General features: G+C 40.5%; 1 protein-coding gene across 4 annotated transcripts in view; it reads right to left on the bottom strand.

The window, feature by feature from the left end:
* The window catches only part of VCL (vinculin), a 98,494-nt gene that overhangs the window by 7,782 nt on the left and 68,236 nt on the right, over positions 1-22,476 (bottom strand). For all 4 annotated transcript variants that reach the window (XM_036928606.2, XM_036928608.2, XM_036928609.2 and 1 more), the window contains exons 8-18: positions 21,590-21,737; positions 18,395-18,548; positions 17,552-17,727; positions 14,567-14,757; positions 13,152-13,351; positions 11,887-12,015; positions 8,080-8,229; positions 6,480-6,588; positions 5,080-5,382; positions 3,726-3,850; positions 2,269-2,454 (exon numbers count right to left, since the gene is read on the bottom strand). In XM_036928606.2, coding sequence (XP_036784501.1) covers positions 2,269-2,454; positions 3,726-3,850; positions 5,080-5,382; positions 6,480-6,588; positions 8,080-8,229; positions 11,887-12,015; positions 13,152-13,351; positions 14,567-14,757; positions 17,552-17,727; positions 18,395-18,548; positions 21,590-21,737 — 1,871 coding nt within the window. The remainder of the gene's footprint in view (positions 1-2,268; positions 2,455-3,725; positions 3,851-5,079; positions 5,383-6,479; positions 6,589-8,079; positions 8,230-11,886; positions 12,016-13,151; positions 13,352-14,566; positions 14,758-17,551; positions 17,728-18,394; positions 18,549-21,589; positions 21,738-22,476) is intronic.

Here is a 22,476-nt window from a genome sequence, read left to right as displayed (position 1 = left end):
AGGGGCAACAGATATCAAACCAGGAAAAAGGCAAGAAAACAAATACAATGGTGAGCCAAGAGGATTTACCAAACATCCCACAATCACCCAGCTGGAAGGAGCCTCCAGAGGATGCCTCCTCCAGGCTCCCACCTTAGGGAGAATCCACTTGTCAAACCAGCTCACTCTATCCCCTCAAGGTCTTCAGAGACAATGCCACCACAATCTCATGTTGCATCCGTTACTAGTACCAACTCAGAAAGCTGTTCTCTGGGTACAACCTAAATCTCTCCTGTTGCAAAATATGGTTCTCCCCCCAACCTCAATTTATGTATTTCACAGATAAGATAACGCATGAACTTGGCAACTGGTAAGGCTGAGGTCAGAGGAGCCCAAAACTGGTGCCCATGAGAGGGAGAGAATGAATTTAATACCAGGGATGGGGATTCCAAAAGGCCAGGGGAGGAGACAAGGGGATCAGATGCTGAAAATAGGCCCAGGGAAAGGAAAATAAAAGGAATTGCCTCAAAGCCAAACCATGTATATGAAGAATGGTCACACAGGGTCTTTGTGTCAAACATCTCTAACCAGGAGTAAGTAGGAGTTGGTGTGGAATTTTATTTAAGAATGCTATCACTCCTAAAAGTCTTACCCTGCACACACCCTGAACAGCTCTGCCTGCGCCATCAGTGAGAGGTCAGCAAGGGAATGCGGTGGCAAGCGAAGATCAGAGGTCAGGCCAGATGACTGCTTAATGGTTTACAATGGTTCCTGACCTGCAAGTCATTGAGAGATGCATCCACAGCTCCCCGAGAGGCTTAAATGGCCCCAAGACCTGTCTCTAAAAGGTAACAATGAAGTTGGAGGATTCAGGGCAAACAAGGAGTTCAGGTACCAATGACTCCTTTTGCCTAAACTCTTATCTCAACCAGGATTCAACCCCATTCCTTAGAGAAGAGGCTATGGGTTTAGAGTACCTCAGTGTGCAAAGACAGATTGAGAGATGCACAACAACATACCATTACCACCCCCTAAACACACACAGTTCAAGTAGCTCCTGACTGCACATGGCTCACAGCCAGTAATCCCAATGCTCCAATCCCCCAGAGACAGACCTAAGGGCTTCTGGCAACAAATGGCAGAGCAGTGTAAGTATGTAGGCCAATGCTGCCTGCTCCTTTGCTGCAGTTTTACCTTTATAATTCATGTGTATTTTGTCTACTGCTGCACAATGTATCTGGGTTTATGGAAATGGAATTTATATTTCCTTTAAAATCTTTGAGTAAAACCAACCTCCAGTGTCACTCCCACCCCACTCCCCCTACACACCAAGACTCTGCTAATGATCCCAGGGATGTGTACATGCCAGTTGGAGATAGCAAGGTTACCGTTCCTTCTTAGAACTTGGGCTCACAGCTAGCAGTTTCAGAAAAACACAGGTGAAAAACCAAGGTCAGTTTCCCAGCCTGAAAAAAACAAGATCAGCTGCATAAGCATGAAGTCCCTGGGGAACGACATGCACTACAAGAGCCTAAGAGGGATGAGGGTGTGAAAAGAACAAAGGCAAATAGACAGTGGGAATAAAGATCTCAGGTCCCATTGGAAACAGTTTAGAACTGAGTTGGAAGTACATTTCACTACAAGGTTAGCAACAATATTTAGCTCTTCTCTGGAAAAGCTACCACTCATGTTTCATCATTTAGGGGGAAAACAGGCAAAAGTTATTCAAAGGACTGCTGCAGCATCCAAATTTTCACCAACCACATAAATATTTACACTTTCAGACTGGTTGAGTTGGAATTAGCCTGGAGCTGTCTTGAGTTGAGGGGTAAGAAATTCTGAGAAAAGGGAAAGGTAAGTGGCTTCCAAGACACTACTTGCTTCTGTGAAAAAATAGAAGGAAAATGCAAACTTTTATCTCGCTGCAGCAGAGCCCACAGAAGACAGCTTCATGTATGGAGTGCTGATGATTTATTTACAAGAGAGCCTCTAAAAACATACAATAATCCCAAGAAAGAAAAGCGATTTCTAAGCAACCCCAAATGTCTGGGGTCAGGGCAGCAGAGAGGAGCCCTTCTCTCAAACCACAGGCGCCCTAGCTCTCACTTTTGGGGTGAGGAGAAGAAACCATCAATACCAGAAACATCTCACAAAACCACCAGAAGAGGATCGTGCTATTGGCAACGAAAGGAGTCAAGGCAGAGATGGCATGACTTTCCTAACAGATTCTTTCTGGGCTGTGTGCACGGTTCTTTATCCTTTCTCCCCAAGAAAAGTTTCATTACTTACCTTGCTGGACCATTTGCGAGCTTCATCATGGAGCTGCCTGGCAGCCATCATCATTGGTTGGTTAATCACCTCCCCGGCTTTCTGCTCAGGGAACTCTTCATCCTTTTCTTCTGGTGGTGGGGGCCTGGGCGGAGGGACTTCACCCTCAGGCAGAGGTGGTTTGGGAGGAGCGAGCTCATCTGTCAGCTAAAAAAGAATAACCAGGTTGTGAGTAAAGCCCTAGAAACTACTCCCTGTCAAAATCCTCTATTTTCCTCTAAAAGCACCCCCAGAAAAGCCACCCACATTCACTCCACAGAAGACCACCAACAGTGAGCATAAGACCACTTGCTTCAATCTCAAGAGGAACATACTTTCTTCCTTTTTTCTCCACAAAAAGCTAGCAGCTACTGTTACACCTCAGGGAGGCACGTGCAGCACTGCCAGACCAAGATTCTCAAGAGCCAAGTTCTGGTCCTGACTCTCTTGAGCAGCAGCTGCAAAGGCAAGTACCTTCCCTGGACCTCAGTTTTCTCATCTGTCAATAAGGGGTAGCTAGACCAAACAGCCTTTAAGATCTTGATTCTAAGTGCCATGATTCTATGACTTAAGTGAGAAGCCATTCCCCAGAACAGCCCTCTCTTGGGCCATAACCACCTGCCAACAGCCCAGCTGAAGAGAATCAAATGAAGCACAAGAGGCCGGGAAGCACTGTTCTTTAGCTAGACACAATGACCCAATTTTGTCCTCAACCAACTTAAAACACTTCTTTTACTGACATCAGATATGGGAAAGAAAATCAAGCAAAGTAAATCAATTTGTTGCCTTGACAAGCTAGTCCAAAAGTAAATCTCTTTGCAATACTATTAGCTAGAGGAAATGTCTAAAAATAATCAGTTTCTGATTCTAGGATTTCTATCTGTAAGATAACGCCCAGCTACCCTCCTCCTAAACCTAAACCATTTACCAAATAAATTCATGGTACTTTGGGGGGCATCAAAATATTTTACAGTTGGGGGAAAATTAACTTTAAAGAATTGTATTACATTGTTACTGAAAAAAAGTCAAAGAAAAGAATGTACACAAGAGTAAAACCATTCAGTTTTCCCATTGTCAACTGGAACACATACGCACTCCTCAGGACAGCTGTGCAGATTATTCTCATCCTCTTAACCTGCCCCATTAACTCATCACTCAAAATGCCTGCACTTACTGCAGCCCATTGTCCTGCTCCAGTCAGGCCCCACCACCGGAGTCCAACATCAGAGACTCCCACCCGCCCAGCATGCCCCATGCATAAACACCAGCTTCGGACTGCATGAGATTTAGGAATCAAAGGCAAGTCGTACTTCAGCCAAAGCTTCACATAGAAGCTAAACAAGCCACCTAGTGATTTTGGCTCCAGAATAGTCTACCTTTCTCTTGCTACAGTGCCAAAACCCTGCTGCTCAGTTCTTCCCATCTCTGAATTTACTTACGCGGAGCTGTTCAAGGTCTGGTGGGGGAGGCGGGAAGTCAGGCTCCTGCGGTTGGAAGGCTTCTCTGACTTTGGCCACAGCTCCCAGGATCCGATATCCTGAGTCCAGGAAGCTCTTCTGCAGGCCTAAACACAAGATGCCCTCACTTTCAGCCAGGCAGGTCAGGGCTCTGGAGCACTGTCTACCCAGCAGAAGAACTGGTTTCCATTAATAAAAGCTGGATATAAAGCTGCCAGCAGGCATCAGAGGCAGTGATTGAAGGGGAAGGGAGGGGAAGGCAAGGCAGATGCCAGAGCCCTGCAAAGAGCCTAAAGTCACCAACCAGCTCTCCCTGTAGTGATCAAGGTGCCTTCTGCCTGCACAGCTAACAAGCACTCAGGGCATCCCTGGACGTGAACACTTTGGGCTCAGATGGTGCTCATCGCCTCTTGTGATGAAGCAGTCAAGAAGTAAGCCTGCCCATCTCAGAAAAGGGAGATGTCAGCTTCAGGCTGTGCACACCTTCCCCGGGACACTTCTCACCTTGCTCCCCACTCCGCTGCTCCACTTGGCATCAAGCATCTTAACCCCTGCGCTGCTCCATACCCAGTCACTGAGAATTCAGGAATCTACTCAAACTATTAGCAACTCCAGTTAGGAAACTAAGCATGTCCTTAGTGATGCTGGTTTGAGGATACTAGGAAGATTCTGTCCGGGTGAAGGATGAATAAGGCAGCCCCTCCTTCCCACACTCTCACACTGACTAGATTCCACTCACAGATGAGGCCAGCACACTGGATGCTGGAACCAGAAAGAATTCAGAGGTTTCCAACTACAGAAGTGGTAACGTCTTTAGCAGTACTGAAAACATGATCAAAATTCAGCTAAAGAAAACCCAGATTCTTTGGTGTGGGACCAGGATAATCACCTAAGAGAACCTACAGGTTGACTTAAGCCCCCTAGATTTGACAGAAACAGAGAATATTTTATAGAGTAAAGGCATTTTAAGAAAAGCAGAAGTTAAGCCAGTTATATAAGCTAAATAGTTGGTAAAATGGTTCTTGTACATCTTTTGAGAAATTTCCAAAACAATGACAAAACAGATCCAAAACCTAGTGAATCAGACAATATTAAGAAAGCAAGAAGTTGGTCCAGAGAAACTAACTCACAAAAACTTGCCAATACTGCAGAAAATTTCAGTCCAGCATTTTTTTAGACAGCAAAGAGATTAATCCAGCATTTCTAAACTAAGTGTCTGTAGTTTTTGCTCCCAGACTTTGTATGTGGTTACTGTGCGGTGCATAATTTCTCGCCACCCTGTCAGCTTCCTAAGTTAACCTTGCAGCTGAGGTGAACCACACCATGCATTGCTTACCAGGGTCAGAAATGTTTCCAGCCACAGCCTTGGCATCCATCACCATTGGGGAGATGGTTTTGCTCAGTTCATCAGAGGCAGCTTTCACGGCCTCTCGGAACTTGGGATCCTCAGAGTTCTCCACCTCCCTCTTAGCCACCAGCAGGATTCGGTTGGCCCGCCGAGCTATACTGGTTGCCCCAGCGACCAGCATCTGAGGCTGAATGTTGGCCATGGCTACTTTACACTTGTCCAGGTCTTTCTTAATTGCTTCTTCAGAAGCATCCAACAGAGATTTGGTATCAATGGCTTCATCCACCAGCCCTGTCAGGAGAACAGAAATGGAATTTAGTTGCCATTTCAGAACAAAAGAGACTCCAAAATCCTGTTGTCTGCTCAAGTTTCTCACATGAAAGTACAACATCCAGAATTCTCTCCCTCGGCTCAAAGCCCCTGTTATACAATCAAACACTTCCAGGTGAATTCCATAGCAAAGAGAAGTGAGGATGTAGCCCAGCGGGCCATATAAACTCACAGCACTGACACCGACCGTGGTCACTGGCCTTGTCTCTACCACAGACAACCAGAAAGGCAATGACATCAGGGAGAAACAAGGATTGCGTCTGAAACCTTCACCACTTCATCTGTTAATATTTTCTCCCTTCCCGTCTCACTTCCTGGCCATCTGTTGCTTGTTGGCAGCTTACAGGGCCCAAGAGGAGCCACACGGAGGATTCCAATAACCTAACAGCCTGTTTCTTGTTTCTGTTACCTCTCTTCAGACACCTCAGGCGCTCCACTTTCATCTCTGGCTGCTATGGACCCTGCCGTAGCAGGTAATGCAGGGAAGCCAAAAGCCTTCATTCCTCACTTCTTCCCTCCTCTCCACTCCCTCCTTCCTCAGAGAATGAAGAAGATTCAGAGATGCCACTTCTGCACCGACACAGGCTTGTTGGAGGCTGATTTCTTTTTTTTTGAACTACGTAGTTGATAAGTTGGAGGAAACCCTGAGGCAAGTTGTATTAAATGGTAGCTATTGTGGCTCCTTGAAATATGAACCCACTGAAAATGACAGGGACACTTACTGTATCCACAAACACCACCCCCCAGCCTCTGAAACCAAACTCGGGCTCAGACTGGGCAAAGACACTATTCAAAGGGAAGACAAGAGCTGTAACAATAAACATCACACCAGGAGGGCAGCATTAAAATAAGAGACTCAAAGAGTCTTCAGACAAAGATGCAAGGCTTGAATGGGAAGCTGCTGCTGCTCAGCAGCCTTAATCAGGGCCAAGTACGCTGTGGAGCACATGACTGTCCCCTTATCCAATTACAGCTGAGTAACACAACAGGTCCTGCTCATGTTTCTCAGAACTCATTCCTCAATGATTAGACTGTAACAACTTTGCACACAAATCTACCTGTCATTTTTTCAACATTATCGATCCACTGGTTCTTCATGGTCTCAAAATGTTCATAAGCAGCTTGATTCCCAGGATTCCTAAGTAAGATACGAGCCGCTGAGACGACCTGCCAATGACGAAAACAACCTTTAACCACCAGGGTACTGTCTCACTCCAATGCAAACCTTCAGCGAAGCTTTCTTCTCTCTACCTGCAGATGGCACTATGAAGCCAAAAATCAGCAAGTCTCTTGAACAAAACAGGCTTAGTCTCGTAAATAAGCTCCCCAGAATGGGTCCTCACAAAAGGTTTTACATTCACAACCTGATTTTAAGAAGGTAATAGAGTAAATGGGTGTTCACCTGATACTTTAGAATATACAAAAACTGACATATATTTAAGCCATTGATATGAACTCTTCCATCTCATTAAGCACCATTAAAAAAGATAATAAAAATTACTGAGAATTGATTGGTGAATATTTATAAAAAACAACTATACAGTTAACAAAGTGCTTTCACATCAATTACATTACTGAATCCCCACAACCACCCTGTAAGAGATAAAGGACAGGTAATTTCTCTGCTTTATATATACAAAAACTGAGACTCAGAAAATGTAGTTTTTTCAATTGCTCAAAAGTTTCCAGCTAATCTGTTACAGCACTTGAGAAGGAACTAACACTTACAATTGGTGAGTTACGGACTGTACATGCATCCTCTTAAAACAATCCCTTAGGAAGTTTAACTCTGTTTTACAGACAAGGAAACTCAGTTTCAAGTCCAGTTCTGTCTCCAGTGTCCTTGCTCTATGTCTAGTTTTCTGTTTCTTTTTTTAACACAGAAATTCTGTTTCATGTTCCATTTTTATGAAAGTTTTTAAAGAAAGTTGGACATGTTCGTATTTTATGGAAGTTTTTTTTTAAGTTGAAGAAGTGTGATTTTTCAAGAGAATTTAACTTGTTGACATACCATGTGGGCAAAAGTTGAACATTCAGAGATGTGCTTTTACCTGTCTCTCCCTGCAAGTTCCCATTAAAGCCAGTATCATAGATTTGTAAAGCCTAACAGTTCCTAATATAACAGATACTCAATAAAATATCTGCTGAATAAATGAATAAAATAATGAGCTTTCCATAATTTGATTGGAAGAAAAATCATGCAAACATCACATTAAATGATGTTGAACGGATATTTTGGAGACAACCTATCACTTATTACAACTTGAATTCCTGCTCAGTTTGTTTTCTTCCAATATACTGTTCACATCATACTAGCTATGTCTTTGTTATATACCTATGTAGAAAAAAGAAAACAAGTTATGGACAGAACTGAATTTTTTTAAATACCCTCAAAGAGGTGGGGAAAGGCATAAGCTCTAAAATCAAAACTGACCTCTTCATTATGTTGGGGAGAGAAGGGGTTTTACTTTCAAAACTAGTCTACGATCATTGTAAAAATTCAAACACTATAAAAATGATTTTGACACTGTTGGTCTGTGTTTCTTTTGTGCTGTTTTATAGTTTAGTGTTCAAAAACATATAAACTATTCTGTAATTAACCTTCTTTACTCAATACTATATGGTGAGTATTGAAATGAAGAGTGAGCAAAACTCAACCTGGGGTGTGAGCTCTCGGGCTGTCTTTACTGATGCCTGAATGCCTTCCACCGTTGATTTATTAGCAGTTCCAACAGCAGCCGCCTTCTCTGCCGTGGCTCCAAGCCTTCCTGAATGGTTTTCAAAGTTAGCTGCCCTCTCATCAAACACCTTGAGGAAAAACAAAGACATTAAGAAAATGTATTTCAATACAACGGGGGGTTCAGGCCGACTTTGACAAAGTCTCTCTTTAAGCAGAGGCAGCAACTGCTCAATAAAGACTTCAGAGATGACATCAAACCCTAATTAATAAGACAACAGTCAAATGCCAAGTCTCGGCCCTGCCATGTGCATCTCCACACAGCATCACGTGCATGTATGTGCACACCCACACATACCCTTGAATTTCAGTTCAACTCCTGCTTACCAAGTGCAGACAGGACATGCAGTACCATGTACTCTGCAACAAGGAGTTAACAGAACATAAAGACTCCAATAATCCCCATTCCCACAAGGATTATCCTCTAGGTTGAAGAAGACAGACAAACCCATTCCAGGCTCCAGTGGAGGTGGCTGGGTACATTAAAAGCCAAGAATTTCCACAGAGTCCTAAATTGAACTCTGGCCTCCTCAGGGTAGCATCCCTCACAAGATCTCATTACCATTAATGTCTTAAAAACTCTGCCCCTGACCTCTAAGGGAAAAATGACAGGTCACACTCAGGTCTGACACAAGGGCAAGGAAGGCTGACTTTTATTACCCCAATGCAAAACGATCTACTGAATTGTTCATTCAGGTCTCCAATTTTGAAGAACTTTTCCTTCAACATGGATATTACACAAGGTTGCATGCCACGAAGGACACATAGATATTTAACTTAGCTAAAATGACAAAAGCTTTTCTGTCATTTGTTTGGGTAACATTATTAGAATTGATGCTTAAAAAAAGAAGGTATACTGAACAGCACAGGGTCAGGTTTGTACTATACACACAGCATGTCAGGAACTACTGACAGAATACATCCTCTTCTTGGACTCCCCCAAAGGGGTCCAACTGTCCATTCTTCGAGACCAGGTCTGGCTCCTCGCAGACAATCTCTAAAGCTCTCCTGGTTCAAGAGCAGCCTCTAATCTCATTGCCCGTGTTTTGTGTTTATCCACTTAAGTCTCTTCCCCAGCCTAACCTCTTTTTTGGACTCAGCTACCTGGGTTCTCACTATTTAATGCTCAGAATCTCTGCCTACGCCTATGATCATCTAGTCCCCTTCTCCTGGCTCTAGCCCTTGTTTCTTGCCTTGGCTTGTTTCCCACACTCTGAATCTACAGGGCTTTTTGCGTGCCTTGGGTGACCATCTCAGTTCTAGCCCATGTCTCCGGCTCCCTTTGATTTAATTAACTGCTTAGCTTACTTTTCTTGTCACTCCATCAAAATTTGCTGAGCACCTACTATGTGCCAGACCCTGGAGTAGGTGATGATACAAAAATTAATAGGACACAGCTTCTGCAACTCAAAGAGCTCACATCCTTAAGATGTAAAAAAAAGGCCCAGGAACAGATACTTAGAGTGTGCTGTGTGTAATAATAATAAAGGTAGGCACCGATATCATGGGAACAAAAGGAAAGGCACTTAAACCTGTCCGGGAAGTAGAGGATATTAGGATAAAGGGTAAATAGGAATTAGCCAAAAAAGAAGGGCGAGATAATTAGGCAGAGAGACAGAAAGAAAAAAGACACGGAAGGGAGAAAGGACAGAGTCTGCAGGAAACTATAAGCAATTCAGTATTGCTGAGGCATCAACTAAGAGGCAGGAGCTTGCTGGAAACTGGTATAGACAAGAGTTTTAGAAACCAGATCACAGAGCTCTGGCTTTCTCTTATGTGAAGGGAAGGCCCACTGAAAGGTTTAAGCAGTAATATACCAGGGTCATATCTGTATTTTTATTTTATTGGTAGCCTAGTGACAGATTCAAAGAACAGTCACAGCCATGCAGGCATACAGGCAGCAGGGGACAAGGATCAGAACTAGAGCTGTGGCAACATGAATGGAAAATATAAGGATTCAAAAGACATTTGTGAAATCCAATTAGCCGGCCTTAGTTATTTACTGATGTGGGAAGAGGAAAGGAAGGCAAGAGTCAAAGGTGACTTAAAAATTTCTGAGAGAGAGAATGGGGGAAGGACAACACATGCTGGGGTACCCAGAAAGCACCTAGGTGGAGATGGCCAGCAGATGGCTGGATCTACTCATCTGAAACTCAGAGAAGTCTGAAATGAAAAAATAGCAAATCACCCCAGCCTAAGGGGATCATGAGGTGAACTACCCAGTTATCTAGGCTAGAAAAAGAAAACAGTATTTGCAAGTGCGAATACCAGAGCTCTGTACAGCTTTGGCTGTCTGATGCAACCCCTTCTCCTTTGCTGCCAACACTGTAGAGACTAGAATACCAAATATTTGCTTTCCTAGATTGCTCTGCAGCTAGAATAGCCATGTGAAGAGTTCTAGCCAATGAGACCTATACAAGTCTCCTGGGGGACTTCTGGGAAAGCCTCTACTTTCATTCATTCAGCACCAGCAATGTGCCAGGCATTGTTCTAAGAACTGGGAATAAAGTAAAGACAAAACAAAGTCCCTGACTGCATGGAGTATTCATGCTAATGTGAAGGAGAAAAACAAACAGAAAATGAGTCAAATATGTCAAATGTTGATAATACCAAGGAGAAAAGTAGGACACAGGTATTAGAAAATCCTGGGCATAAAGGCAGAATTGTTGTCTTAGGTGGTGCCCCAAAAGTGACATTTCAGTAGACAATGGAAGAAGGTGAGTAACACATTTGGTTATCCATGGGAAGACCAGAGAGATTAACAAGCACAACAGCCGCAAGGTTAGAACACATAAACACAAGGAAGGAACACTGGGAATATAATAAAACAAGGTCTATGTAAAAAGGAGCATCAGGGGGAAGAGAGGTACCATGTGAGGTCAGAGAAGTGGACGGGGCCCAGACACAGTGGTTTGCTGAAGCTGCTTGCACCAACTCACAGGAGGCAAATGTGCCCATCCCTTCCCAACTCTGCTCTCAGCACCTACACTGAAACAGCTGTGATGGGAGCAGTTACTTCATAGAAACCAACAAGCATTACAAATCAGGGCTTTTGTTTTGTTGGTTTTTCCCCTGGAGAGCTGGTCTACCAGCACATCACTGGCACTGGTGTTCACTGCAAGGTCTCTGGCTTCATCTAGGATAGGGAAGTCATCAGAAGGAATTGAGGAGAAGAATGACATCAACTGGCTTAAAAGATCACCCTGACTTCTGTGTTGAGAATAAAATGCCCCAATAAAAAGGGATAGTTGTGACTGGAATGGCCCCATCTCTCACTTCTCTCTGCCTTGAACGTGATGCCTAGGGCTGCAACAACCATCTCACACCATGAGGGAAAGACCAAGACAATCACAGAAGTGCCAGCCTTTGTGGTTCAAGCTGCTGAACTCATGCCAAGACCACCTACCTCCATATTTCTTGTTATATGATAAAAATAAAACCCATTTGTTTTCACCTCTGATGGTCAGGTCTCCTACAGTTTGCAACTAAAGACATGTCATAAAGACATTCCTATCTGATACATTTTGTGACTAAGAAAAGAGGTGGCAAGGTCTTCCCTCTTCTACCCTCCACCCTTCATCTACAATTTCCCAACCACTGCCCCTGATAGATACTATAAACACATTTTACCTTTACAAATATATAATTATATGTGTGTGTGTATATATATATGCATGTGTGTGTGTGTAACTGGCCATCAGAAGAAATGCAAGGCCGCGGATACCTACTTCTTCCCTATTGGGAGCATCAGGAGGTGCAGTGGCCGCCACTGCCAACAGCTTGATGGGAGTTGTGGTATCACTGAAAACATCTGACACCTCCTGAGTCATGGCCTCCTGCATCCGGGCTTTCAGATCCTTAAAAACATTATTTACAAATGAAAATTCCAGAAATATCAAAAAGCACATCTGCCAATGTCCAAACAATTCACTGACACATTCATTCATTCAGACAGTTCGTCTTTAATCCAATAAATACTATCGAGCATCAACTATGTACAAAGCACTGAGCTAGCATGGAACAGGTTTAAGATATGAATCCTACCCTCTAAGAGATTAGTGTCTAGAAGAAGAGGTAAGATATGACCCACATTTCTCTCGAGACTATTCCACCTAATGAAGAAATCTTACTTCATTTCTAGGTAACCTCTAAGAAACGATACTGAGAATCATTGGGTGGAACCCAAAGAAGACACTGAGATGAGACAGAGTTCCTCAATCTCAATTGCTGAAGGGGATTAACAACAAGCATAAAAATGGTAAGGATTGTCTGGTGGATGCAGTATCAAATTTCTAAGCATTTTCTCACATTAAGAATAAAGAAATAAAGAATGGGAATTTTTTTGATACGTTTTTCAATTAAGTTTCTAGAAAAATGTGATAACCAATGTATGTATCCATTTCTTAACATGGGTCTAAAGAAGAGGATTCTTAGAAGTCATAGTCTTTTTCATAGCTACGACACTTAGTCCAATCTAAGTTTTCTGAATTCATACAAACAAGTCTCAATCATCCCCCGATGTTTCTCAAGGTGAGTGGTATATACTGGCTGGTGATACCTGAGATGTTTAGTTATTACACAAACATTTGTATTTTAGTAATTATGTGTTTCTTTTAAATATTAGAAAAAATACAGTTAATCAAGATCAAGATTTCAGGATTATAGTTTCCTTTTAAATAAACTTATATCAGTTTTAAAAAGGAGTCCGTTTTTTTAAAAATATTGACTAAATAGAAAAGTACAAGTGATACATGGCAGAGCAAATGTATAAGAGTTGCTGTCTCACTGAAACCTAGAGGACACAACTTTAGTTGCTGTCACACACTGGCAAGCTTTTTCCAAACAAGCTCTGTATTTCCTTATATCCCTGATCACACTTTTTTTTTTAACTTTCTCTAGACTCAAGAAATTACATATATTTAAAAAAAAACTTTTCCTCCCTAGTTTCTATTAGTAGGCATAGAAATGCAAGATACGCGCTCCTGAGTTCTACCTTTAAGGAGTCTTGGAGTTGAGAAGCAAGCGCCCTTGCCTGGGGACTCTCCCCTTCCCCTCTGGCAGCCAGGTCAGCCAGCTGGGCGGTCAGCTGATCCACTCGGTCACACTTTGCAAGGAGATCTTGGCGGTAAGGCCCCATCATGACATTAGCCAGACGATGGCCTTCAGCCACAAGCCCTCGGATGGCAGCTTGTCCTGGATCAATAGGAAAACACTGAAATTCACACAGACCCAGAGAAGGCAACTGCAGTGCCATTCTGGTAAAAAAATTTTTAAAAAACAATAACATATAGGGGGGATATTTTGTCCCTAATGATAGAAAAAAAATCTGAAAAACACAGAAAATTATAAGTATAAATAAGAATAGATAAACTACCTATAATCCCATCACTCAGAGATTGATATATTTGCACATTTCCTTCCAGTCTCTTTTAATGCACTGCATACTCCACACATACATATTTCTCTTTTGCAAAATTGGGATCATACTATACATTAACTTTTATTCTTTGTTTCTTTTTATTAAATGTGAGCATTTCCATATCATTAAATATTCTTCAAAAATCATGATCTAAAATTTTTGTAATATTGTATTATTAATCATAATTATTGACCATATACTTATTATTAAACATTTATGCTGTTTATATACATTCTTGTGTTTAACTCCTTAGAAACATCTCTATTGACAAAAATTTTCTATAAGTCAAATTGCTGTCAATGGATATGAACTTTTTTAAAGCTCTTATATGTAATACCAAACTGCCATTCAGAAAGTTTGTACCAATTTATTCCTCCTCTAGTAAGTTATATATCTGTTTGATTCCCCAAACACTGGTAATAACCAATTTAAAATTTATTTTTTTTACTAAAACAGCAAAGAAGGTAAATAGATTTTTCAGCTTCAGCAGGCTTGCTATCATAGTATGACCTAAATTCTTATAGATCCATTTCTAAAATCTCCCAAAATTTAGAATTTTAGGTCACTGCTGGAGACTACCTGATACAGGAGCCCTCACAGCTGAAAATAACCTTTGTAGTTAAGTGCCTTTTACTTATTTTCAAAAATAATATTTAACTGGGTACTTGGTAAGGATTGTAGTAACAGAGATACAATAGAATGGAAGTATACACAGACTGGAAATAATTCGTTCAAAGTTTCAGTTCCAACCTGAGAACCTTTCTATTTGCCCACAGCAAAATCATTTATCCATTAATTCTGCTTGATTAAATCATAGGAATCTTATTGGCTACACTTAGCTATGGAGTCACATTGAAGAATGACTTTCGCACCAGTGGCTATAGAACCCCTTCTGTGCCCAATTACAGATGATATATAATCTCTAACAACAACATGCTTATTTTCACTGAGACCAGCTTAAGGAGGGTTAAGTGCAATGATGGCCTTACCCACTCCTCGGTCATCCACTGTGGGATTATCAATCCACCTCTGTGCTTGCTCAATCTTGCCCTCCAGGTGGACAGCTGCCTTGGCGGGCCTGCTGTTGGACACAGCCCTGTTGGTTTTGGTTTGTAAGTTCTGCAGGGCCGTGGCCACCTGTTTGGCCAATGCTCTGGCCTCTGGAGAATCTCCTTTCCCTCTGCAGAGAAAAAAAACAGCGCCCTGTCACACAGACACTATTTACATTGAGATGACTTAATTGCTATACAAATGCTAATGAGATGACAAATGGCTAATGATTATTATTAGCTTGGTTTGAAAGAAGAGTGGTTTATTTATTTGGTCCTTAAATGAAATTAATTATTTTCATTCAGATTTTTTCCCAGTTAAAACATTAAATATGAATTTGGGTCAGTCTAACTCAATCAAACTCAACTATTAGCTGAGCTCAATCAGTAATCACTAGGTTAGCTGACTCCTTAGCCCTGCCATCTCTGAAAACACTGGTTTCCCTAGGAACTGGGGGTGCCCTACTGAAGTAGTTACAGTATAACTAGTAGTCGTACAGTCTTTTTCTGCTAGGTACTGTTACAAACATGCTTATATTACTTAATTCTCACAATACCATGAGGTAGATACCAGTATTATCCTGATTATTCAAAACATAAGAGACACAAAAAGGTTGCATGACTTAGCAAAAGTCCCATCACTTACTTTGGTGCAACCAAGATTAAAGGCAGGCACTTTGACTTCACAGCTGTACTCCTAGATACTATACACATTGCCTTATGTTGGGATCCAGTACTTCCCTAATCCTTGCCAGAACTGATTAGACTGGGTGGTTATCTAACTCAAAGACATTATCATGCTTACAGGCAGGCAAGGTACCCAATTCAATTCTGGTGGTTCTCAAAGTCCAGTGTGCATATAAGTCACCTGGGATCTCATTTTTAAATGAAGACTGTTAAAACTCACCTTCAAAAGAGATTCTGATTAAGTATGCCTGGGGTTGGTCCAGGGATTTACATTTTTAACAACCATTCCAGATGATTCTGAGAGAGGTAGTACTTAGCCCATACTACAAAAAAACACTGCAAAGTGAACTAGTGGTATGATCTGGAGCTAGAAAATCATACAAAGCCTAGAAATGTTATGTTAAAGCTAGAAGAAGCACACAACAGTCAACAAAGAGTGAAACAAACAGAGCACAGCACAAAGCTTCAAAGAGATGGAGGGAGGACCTTCCAGGTGCCACAGACCTGGTCGTACTTCAAGACACTGGGTTCCATCAGATGCCTCCACTGTCAATAAATGTCCACTTTTTACTTGAGTTAGTTCCTTGCAACCAAAGAACCTCAACACAGAAATCAAAGGACAACCACAATCACATCACAAAGGGAGATAACTGCCCCCAAAACTCCAGGCTTCACATTCTAACCAATATGAATATATAAAGAACCTGACTCATTTTGGATCTCAAATACATTCAGTCATAGAAAAGTAAATTTTGGGATAATCTTATCTGTCTCACCTATAAAAATGAAAATATTAGCCTGCCAGAATGACTGATTTAGATACTCGTAAGAACTCTTTATGATTCTAAATTTCTATACCTTTTCCATTATGAAGATGGACAAAGAAGGTATTTACCTCGGTTCTGATCATGGCTAGTCTTGCTGCCAGGAGGTTATATGTATGTGTATGTTATAGTAATAAGTAATTACGGCATGTGACCAACCACACATGAAAGTCTGCTATTATCATCATTACCATTACTTCTCTCTTCATCATTAAGGAACATGAGTGTCTTCTATGTATGTAGACTTATGTTAGGGTCCTGAAAACAGTTTCCTCCTTTGAGTATTTTTAAATCTAATAAAAATGAAAACAGGCTACATTAATGAGCTAATGTTAATGAACACACACCTAACTATGTTGACATAACATTTTACAATTGTCAAACTATATATTTTCTCCACTTAAATTATTCAAGATTTGAGGTTTAAAACATTGATCCTCAAATGACTGAGCTTGATATATGACAAAATTTGAGTTGTTATTTATGTTGGTCTCTATCACAACCTCCTGCCTAAAGTATGTCTACCCTGCTCCTACCCATTTTCTGTTTCACGATCCTACCCACGAGTTTGCTTTCTTAGTCAATATAAGACTTGAAGGAACTCTATAAAGTACCTACCACTGAAAAAATGTTAGGCACTCTCCCATGGAAGAACAGAAATTGAAACATGCAAGTTAAATGAAAAGCCAAATCTCACCAGAGACTTGACTAGTTATCCCTGAAGAGGTGACTGAAGGACTGGGGTGGGAAAGAATTTCTACTTCTGACCTCGTGCCCTTTCTTAACATTCTTTTAGCGTATGCTTTAGTTTGCTATTGTTTCTGAGGGAAAAATACCTAATCGAGAGAGGAAGCCAGACCTCTTTTCTATATAGTCAAAGTAGATGCCATGAAAGCCTTTAAGGGAAGAAGCTGTGATGAGGATGTTGTATTTAGGGTCTTTTATAACTGCTACACAAGAAAGAATATTGCTGGGGAAGGAAGGATCTTCTTATGCCTCCCCTTCATGCTACTCCTTCACCACACCCCCACCCCCACACCCACACCCACGGAATCTTTTCATAGCTAGCCACAAAATTTATTTTCCTCATATTTCTGGAAACAGGTATGTCACAAACATAACGTAGCAGGTAAAGTCCTAGCTTAGAAATTAAAAAACAAAGCTCAGTAAAGGAGTCCTTAGCATCCTGAATTTATTAATTTAAAACTATGTGATCAGCAATAAATCATTAAACCTGTTATGTCAATTATAAAACAGGTAATATCTGGCCTAGCCATGTCACACAGAATCAATTAGAATATGGTAGAAGAGCACCATTCGTGCATTTAACCCTTGGCATTCAATAATATATGTACTTAGGGCAAAAAAGAGAGAGATTAAAGAGATTAAATACTTTAAAGGATTAAATACTTACTGTCTTCGTAGATCTCCTAATTTAGAAGTCAGAGCAGATATTTCTCCAAGAGAACGTAAAATGTCATCTCTCTCTTTAGGATCGTCACATAATTCTGCTATTTTCCGAGCTTCAGCCAAAGCCCCTCGAATCTGTTCTTCTCCCTCTGGTCCACCATTTGGATCTGCAAGCCAATTCTACACACACAGAAATGGAAAGGAAACACACTTTGTTAAACTTAACAAGACCATCAGAGAAAGTTCAAAAGTAATCCCAAGGCAACCAGTAATCATTTTTATAATGCTGATCATTTTCGTTTTACATAGGTTCTTAGCTCAGGTAAAATCAAATCAATCCCTCCTCTTTTAAAAATGCTTTTTTATCCTCATTAGAATAAAATATTTTTGCAAGTGTTATCTAACTTCAAGTTAATCACACCTAATTCTTCAGTTTCTCATACATTTGTGTTTCTTTGTGAAATGCTTGAAAATCATTTTACAGTATACTATCAGAAAACTTTAATAACCCTTTAACATTGCTATGAGCAAATATAGTTGTAAATTCTGAGAACAGTTTATATATACTGTATCTACACAAGGAACTAGGATTCTCTTAGTACTCAAGAGTACTTTCCCTTAACTAATCAAAGTATTCAAAATAAAGATTTCTATTTCAAAATATAGATAAATGTTAATCTGAACCTGTGGTGGCCAGGGAAGTGTTAACATTGGTAAATGCTGGGAATCAGTTATCACCTGGAAACACCCACTATCCACCCACAGTAAAGGAGAGAGATGCACATTATTTATGGACCATTTCGCTTTCTCTATTATTCCCTCGCCTTCCTGAAACCATCCTTCCTACCTGAGCAGCATCGACCTTCTTCGCGATGCTCTGCTTTGAGTTGGTCATGGCTTCCAGCTTGCGAGCTGCATTCTCCACTTTTGCTGTGAGCACATCCAGACCCTGAGACACCTGCTGGGCTTTCTGCATGGCCACTGGGGAAGCTCCTTGTCCTCTGCTCAAAACAGACAGAGGCTGTCATTGTACTCTCTCAAATACTTAACAGCAAAATATCACTAAAAGCACAAATATGTCATTTTTGTTAACATGCTTGTCTTTTCCTTTTTTCCCAGTAAATCTAGGATAGCACAAGAAAACATAGAGATAAACAAAGCAAAACACCCAAACCGTCTACTTTCTCCTTTGCTTTTTAAGAACACACATTAACTTCATGGTACCATGCGATCACTTTAAGACCAACCTGCAAATTTTGATAATAATGATTCTCCTCTTGGTGGGGATTACATAACCAAAGCTTAACTTCAGAGGGAAAATGTGCTTGTGATCTTCTTGCTATGGAGGGTTTTGTTACCATAGTAATATGTGTTTTAGAAATAAACAGCCCATTAGATTATCTTACATATGAGCAAGAATACATTGAAATGTTTCAGGAGGCAGCAGGCGTATTACTAAAAGCATACCACACTGGGACCAGGCAGATCTGTCTTCAAATCCCAGCTCCTGGGACCTGTGGAACCTTATTTATGATGTTTAACTTCCTTGGGCTTCAGTTCTCTAACTTAAAAAATGAGGGGTGAGTAGGTAACAACACTTGCCCTGCTCATCTAAGAGAGTGGCTTCAAGCAAAAGGTTCTACTTTAAACTACTTTGGCAATAAAGCCATACAATATATAATAATTATTATTATTTTTGAATTGTCCTTGTATTATTATTATGAGCCTAATGATAATCTTAAATGTCTACCTTCCACTCCTACACAATCAAAAATATCAAAACCAGTTAGTACTGAGGGAAAAAAGCACACAGTGACAAGGAACTATTGGTTCTCATCAAGTTCCTAAAGACTAATTTTACTATTTTCCTCTCAGAGGTGGTATGCTACTACCACAAAAAATGATGTGAGTTGATAGAAACTTATTTTCCCTTTGCAAGAGACTTTCCAAGTCATAACAAAGTAAGATTTACCAGTGTTTTACAAGCTCAGATTTTTTAATCCACTCAGCCTGGTAGACTCACTGACGGGTGGGAAGTTTATCATTTGGTAGAGTGTCATGGCTGAGCATCCTAACCTCAGCTTCTGATTTCAGGGTCAACTCCAAAACATCTCTGCTGCCCTTACAGTAATAATAGTATGGCTCTCTCATCCATTTATCTATTGTCTTTCTAAATTCATCTCCATTTTTTCACCTATACCTATATTTAAGGTAATGAACTCAATAATATTTATTGCCAGGTGTATTACCTTTTACTTGTACTTGTGACTTCCCTTTTACGTGGCTGAGGAGTGGAAGACTTTTGGGATACATAACTTTCATGATTTAATTTGCTTTTTTCCTTCAAATCTAGTGAGCCATTGATAAGGAACCTTTTTTGGTATAAGAGTCCAACTGTGAAGAAGTAAAAATATCCATGGGCTACCTAATTTTTCATTCAAAATAAAAAGTTCATGAAGTCCCATGGAGATAAAAATATATACTTACAACCTAGAAACCCTAGGTGACTGATTAGAAGAGTATCAATGAAGACATGGTTGAACTTCAGCCACCAAAGTGTTAAATAGCCAACCATATTTAAAAGCGGATGACATGGAGAGTCTTCCGATCTTTTTCCATGAAAGGGTACCGCAAGCTCCCCGGTGAAGCAGACCATTGCTGCTCATCACTGTTCTGGCCTTTTCCTTTTACAGATTGATGGTCAGTCCCTTACAGCAACCACCTCATTCTCTTGCTCAAATGCATCTTTCCCTAAACACATACAACTGTGTATTGAGAATTTCAAGTGAAAACTGTCCACCACACTGTGAAAAGGCTGCAGACAAAAGAGTCAGCAGTGAGAAGTCAGGAGCGCCAAGAATTGTGTCAAACTGCACTGGCATTTCTCCGAACGGGAACAGAGCTTCTTTCTGTCTTTTCTGTAAAGTTCTTGTCATGCTCATGACAGGGGAGACTCCTTCACAGCAGGGGGAAAGACTCACTGAGCACAATGAGATCACATTTGTTTAAGACTCTCCTTCTTCCCTTCAAGGTGAAGCCTCTGAGCCCAAAGCCCCTGGGGCTTCTAGGGCTACAGTGAATCCCCAAACCTCTGGAGTAGAATATGGACATGCTTACGTGCATCTTTTTAGGTAGACATTAATGGTTTTCATCAGATTATAAAAATTATCTTTATCCAAAGAAGGTTAAGAACCATTCTTTTAAGAACTGAATTCTTAAGTCTTATTATGTTAATACATCTGCGACCAGACGGAATGGTTTGTAACATGTCAGGGAGTGTTTCTGAGGCCCATTTGTACGGACAAACTGTACATTCCAATTATCTCAACATGTTTCATGACATCCTCAGAGCAAAGTTAAACTTCATCTATATTAATACCTCATCATAATCCTCAGAGCAAAGTTAAACTTCATCTACATTAATACCTCATCATACTTCAATTTTACTCAATGTCCATACCATAAAATTCCATAAAAATGAGGATCTTCAAACAACCCTATATTATACTGAGTTTTCTTAGTATCAAAATATATTTTCACTTATGGGGGGAAAAGTTCTAAAAGCCAAGACTTGAGGTGGGTAAAAGAATTATGAAACCAAATGAATAATGGTGAAACAGAAACTCAAAAAAGCCTAGAAAAAAAAAACAACTTAAAGGATAACCTAATTGACTCTTAAAATGACATGCAGTAATTCCAGTGTTTCACTCCTCGTGTTTCTGTCTACCCATCCTTCAAAAAAGATATCTACCCATGTCACATTTCTCTGCTGATCTTTATTTTTCATAAGCCTATGGCTAGAAACTAAGGTACCAGATTTCTATTTCTATTTCAACTTTATTACAGGGCAATCTGCATATTTTAAAAGTTCAGCGAAGACAAAGTTCACTTCAATCTCAAAAGAATTAATAGAATATAACATCTCTTACATATTAACAAAGAGAGCACAGTAAAATTAGCAGAGACTTGCTTTCTGAATCAATCGGTCAGGAATGAGGTCCTGTTACCCACTACTGCTCAGGTAAGAGCAGAGGAACTTTACCTGGCTCGGAGGTCAGCCACTTGATCAGTCATCTGTCCTAGCATTTTGCAGGTTCCCAGGATCTCCCTGCGTTCTTTGCCTGCACAGAGTTCACCAACTTTTCCAGCTTCATCTAAGATCTGCCGGATGGCCTGCTCACCAGCATCCCCTAAAATAAAGAGATATTCAATATCTACATAGTTGATAACATTCATTATTTAGAGAGGATGCTTTACAAGTCATTTCATTCATGAAGGAATGGGTGATTTTGAACAAGACAAGTGAACAGAAAGCAATACATCTGATAGCTAGTAGCCAAGCAATGCCCTTACAACCACAGGGTGAGGTTTCAACCACAGACATTGCTAAAAAATATAGCTGGAACCATATCCATCTGGAGATAACAAGCAGCTTATGGTTAGAATATGGATGGTGAAGACAGATCCTAACAATTTGATAGTATTTAGCACCTCCAACCTCCATTAGGCTTTTCACATTCATTCAAATATTAATGTAGAACTGAATGAATATTAGACTAGAAAATCCATAAAGCCTACTTCCAATAACTCATTTGGGTCTTATCTTTATATGTCAACTTTGTTTTCTAATTCTTATTGACATCATCATTTAATCTGCTTAATTTAGTACTTTGTTGACATAAATGGAAATCTGCCCAATGGGAACTAGAAGAGAAGAGCTCTTATTTAAAATAATTACTTTTCTGACTCAGGTTAGAGGTAAACCAATAATATGGCAAAGAATGCTCAGGTCCACTTGATTTACTCCTCCATGATGAGAGGTGGTAAGTCTATGCCCTTCATCCTTTACAGGACCAGTAATGCTTCACATAGTCAAAACTACAAAAACTAATGGAGTATGCCCCTAAATGTCATAGTAGATTATCTTAG

The sequence above is a fragment of the Manis pentadactyla genome, chromosome 8, assembly GCF_030020395.1.
Source record: "Manis pentadactyla isolate mManPen7 chromosome 8, mManPen7.hap1, whole genome shotgun sequence".
Taxonomy (NCBI): Eukaryota; Metazoa; Chordata; class Mammalia; order Pholidota; family Manidae; genus Manis; species Manis pentadactyla.
The sequence above is the reverse complement of the archived record's forward strand: the minus strand, read 5'-3'. Positions and strand labels throughout refer to the sequence as shown.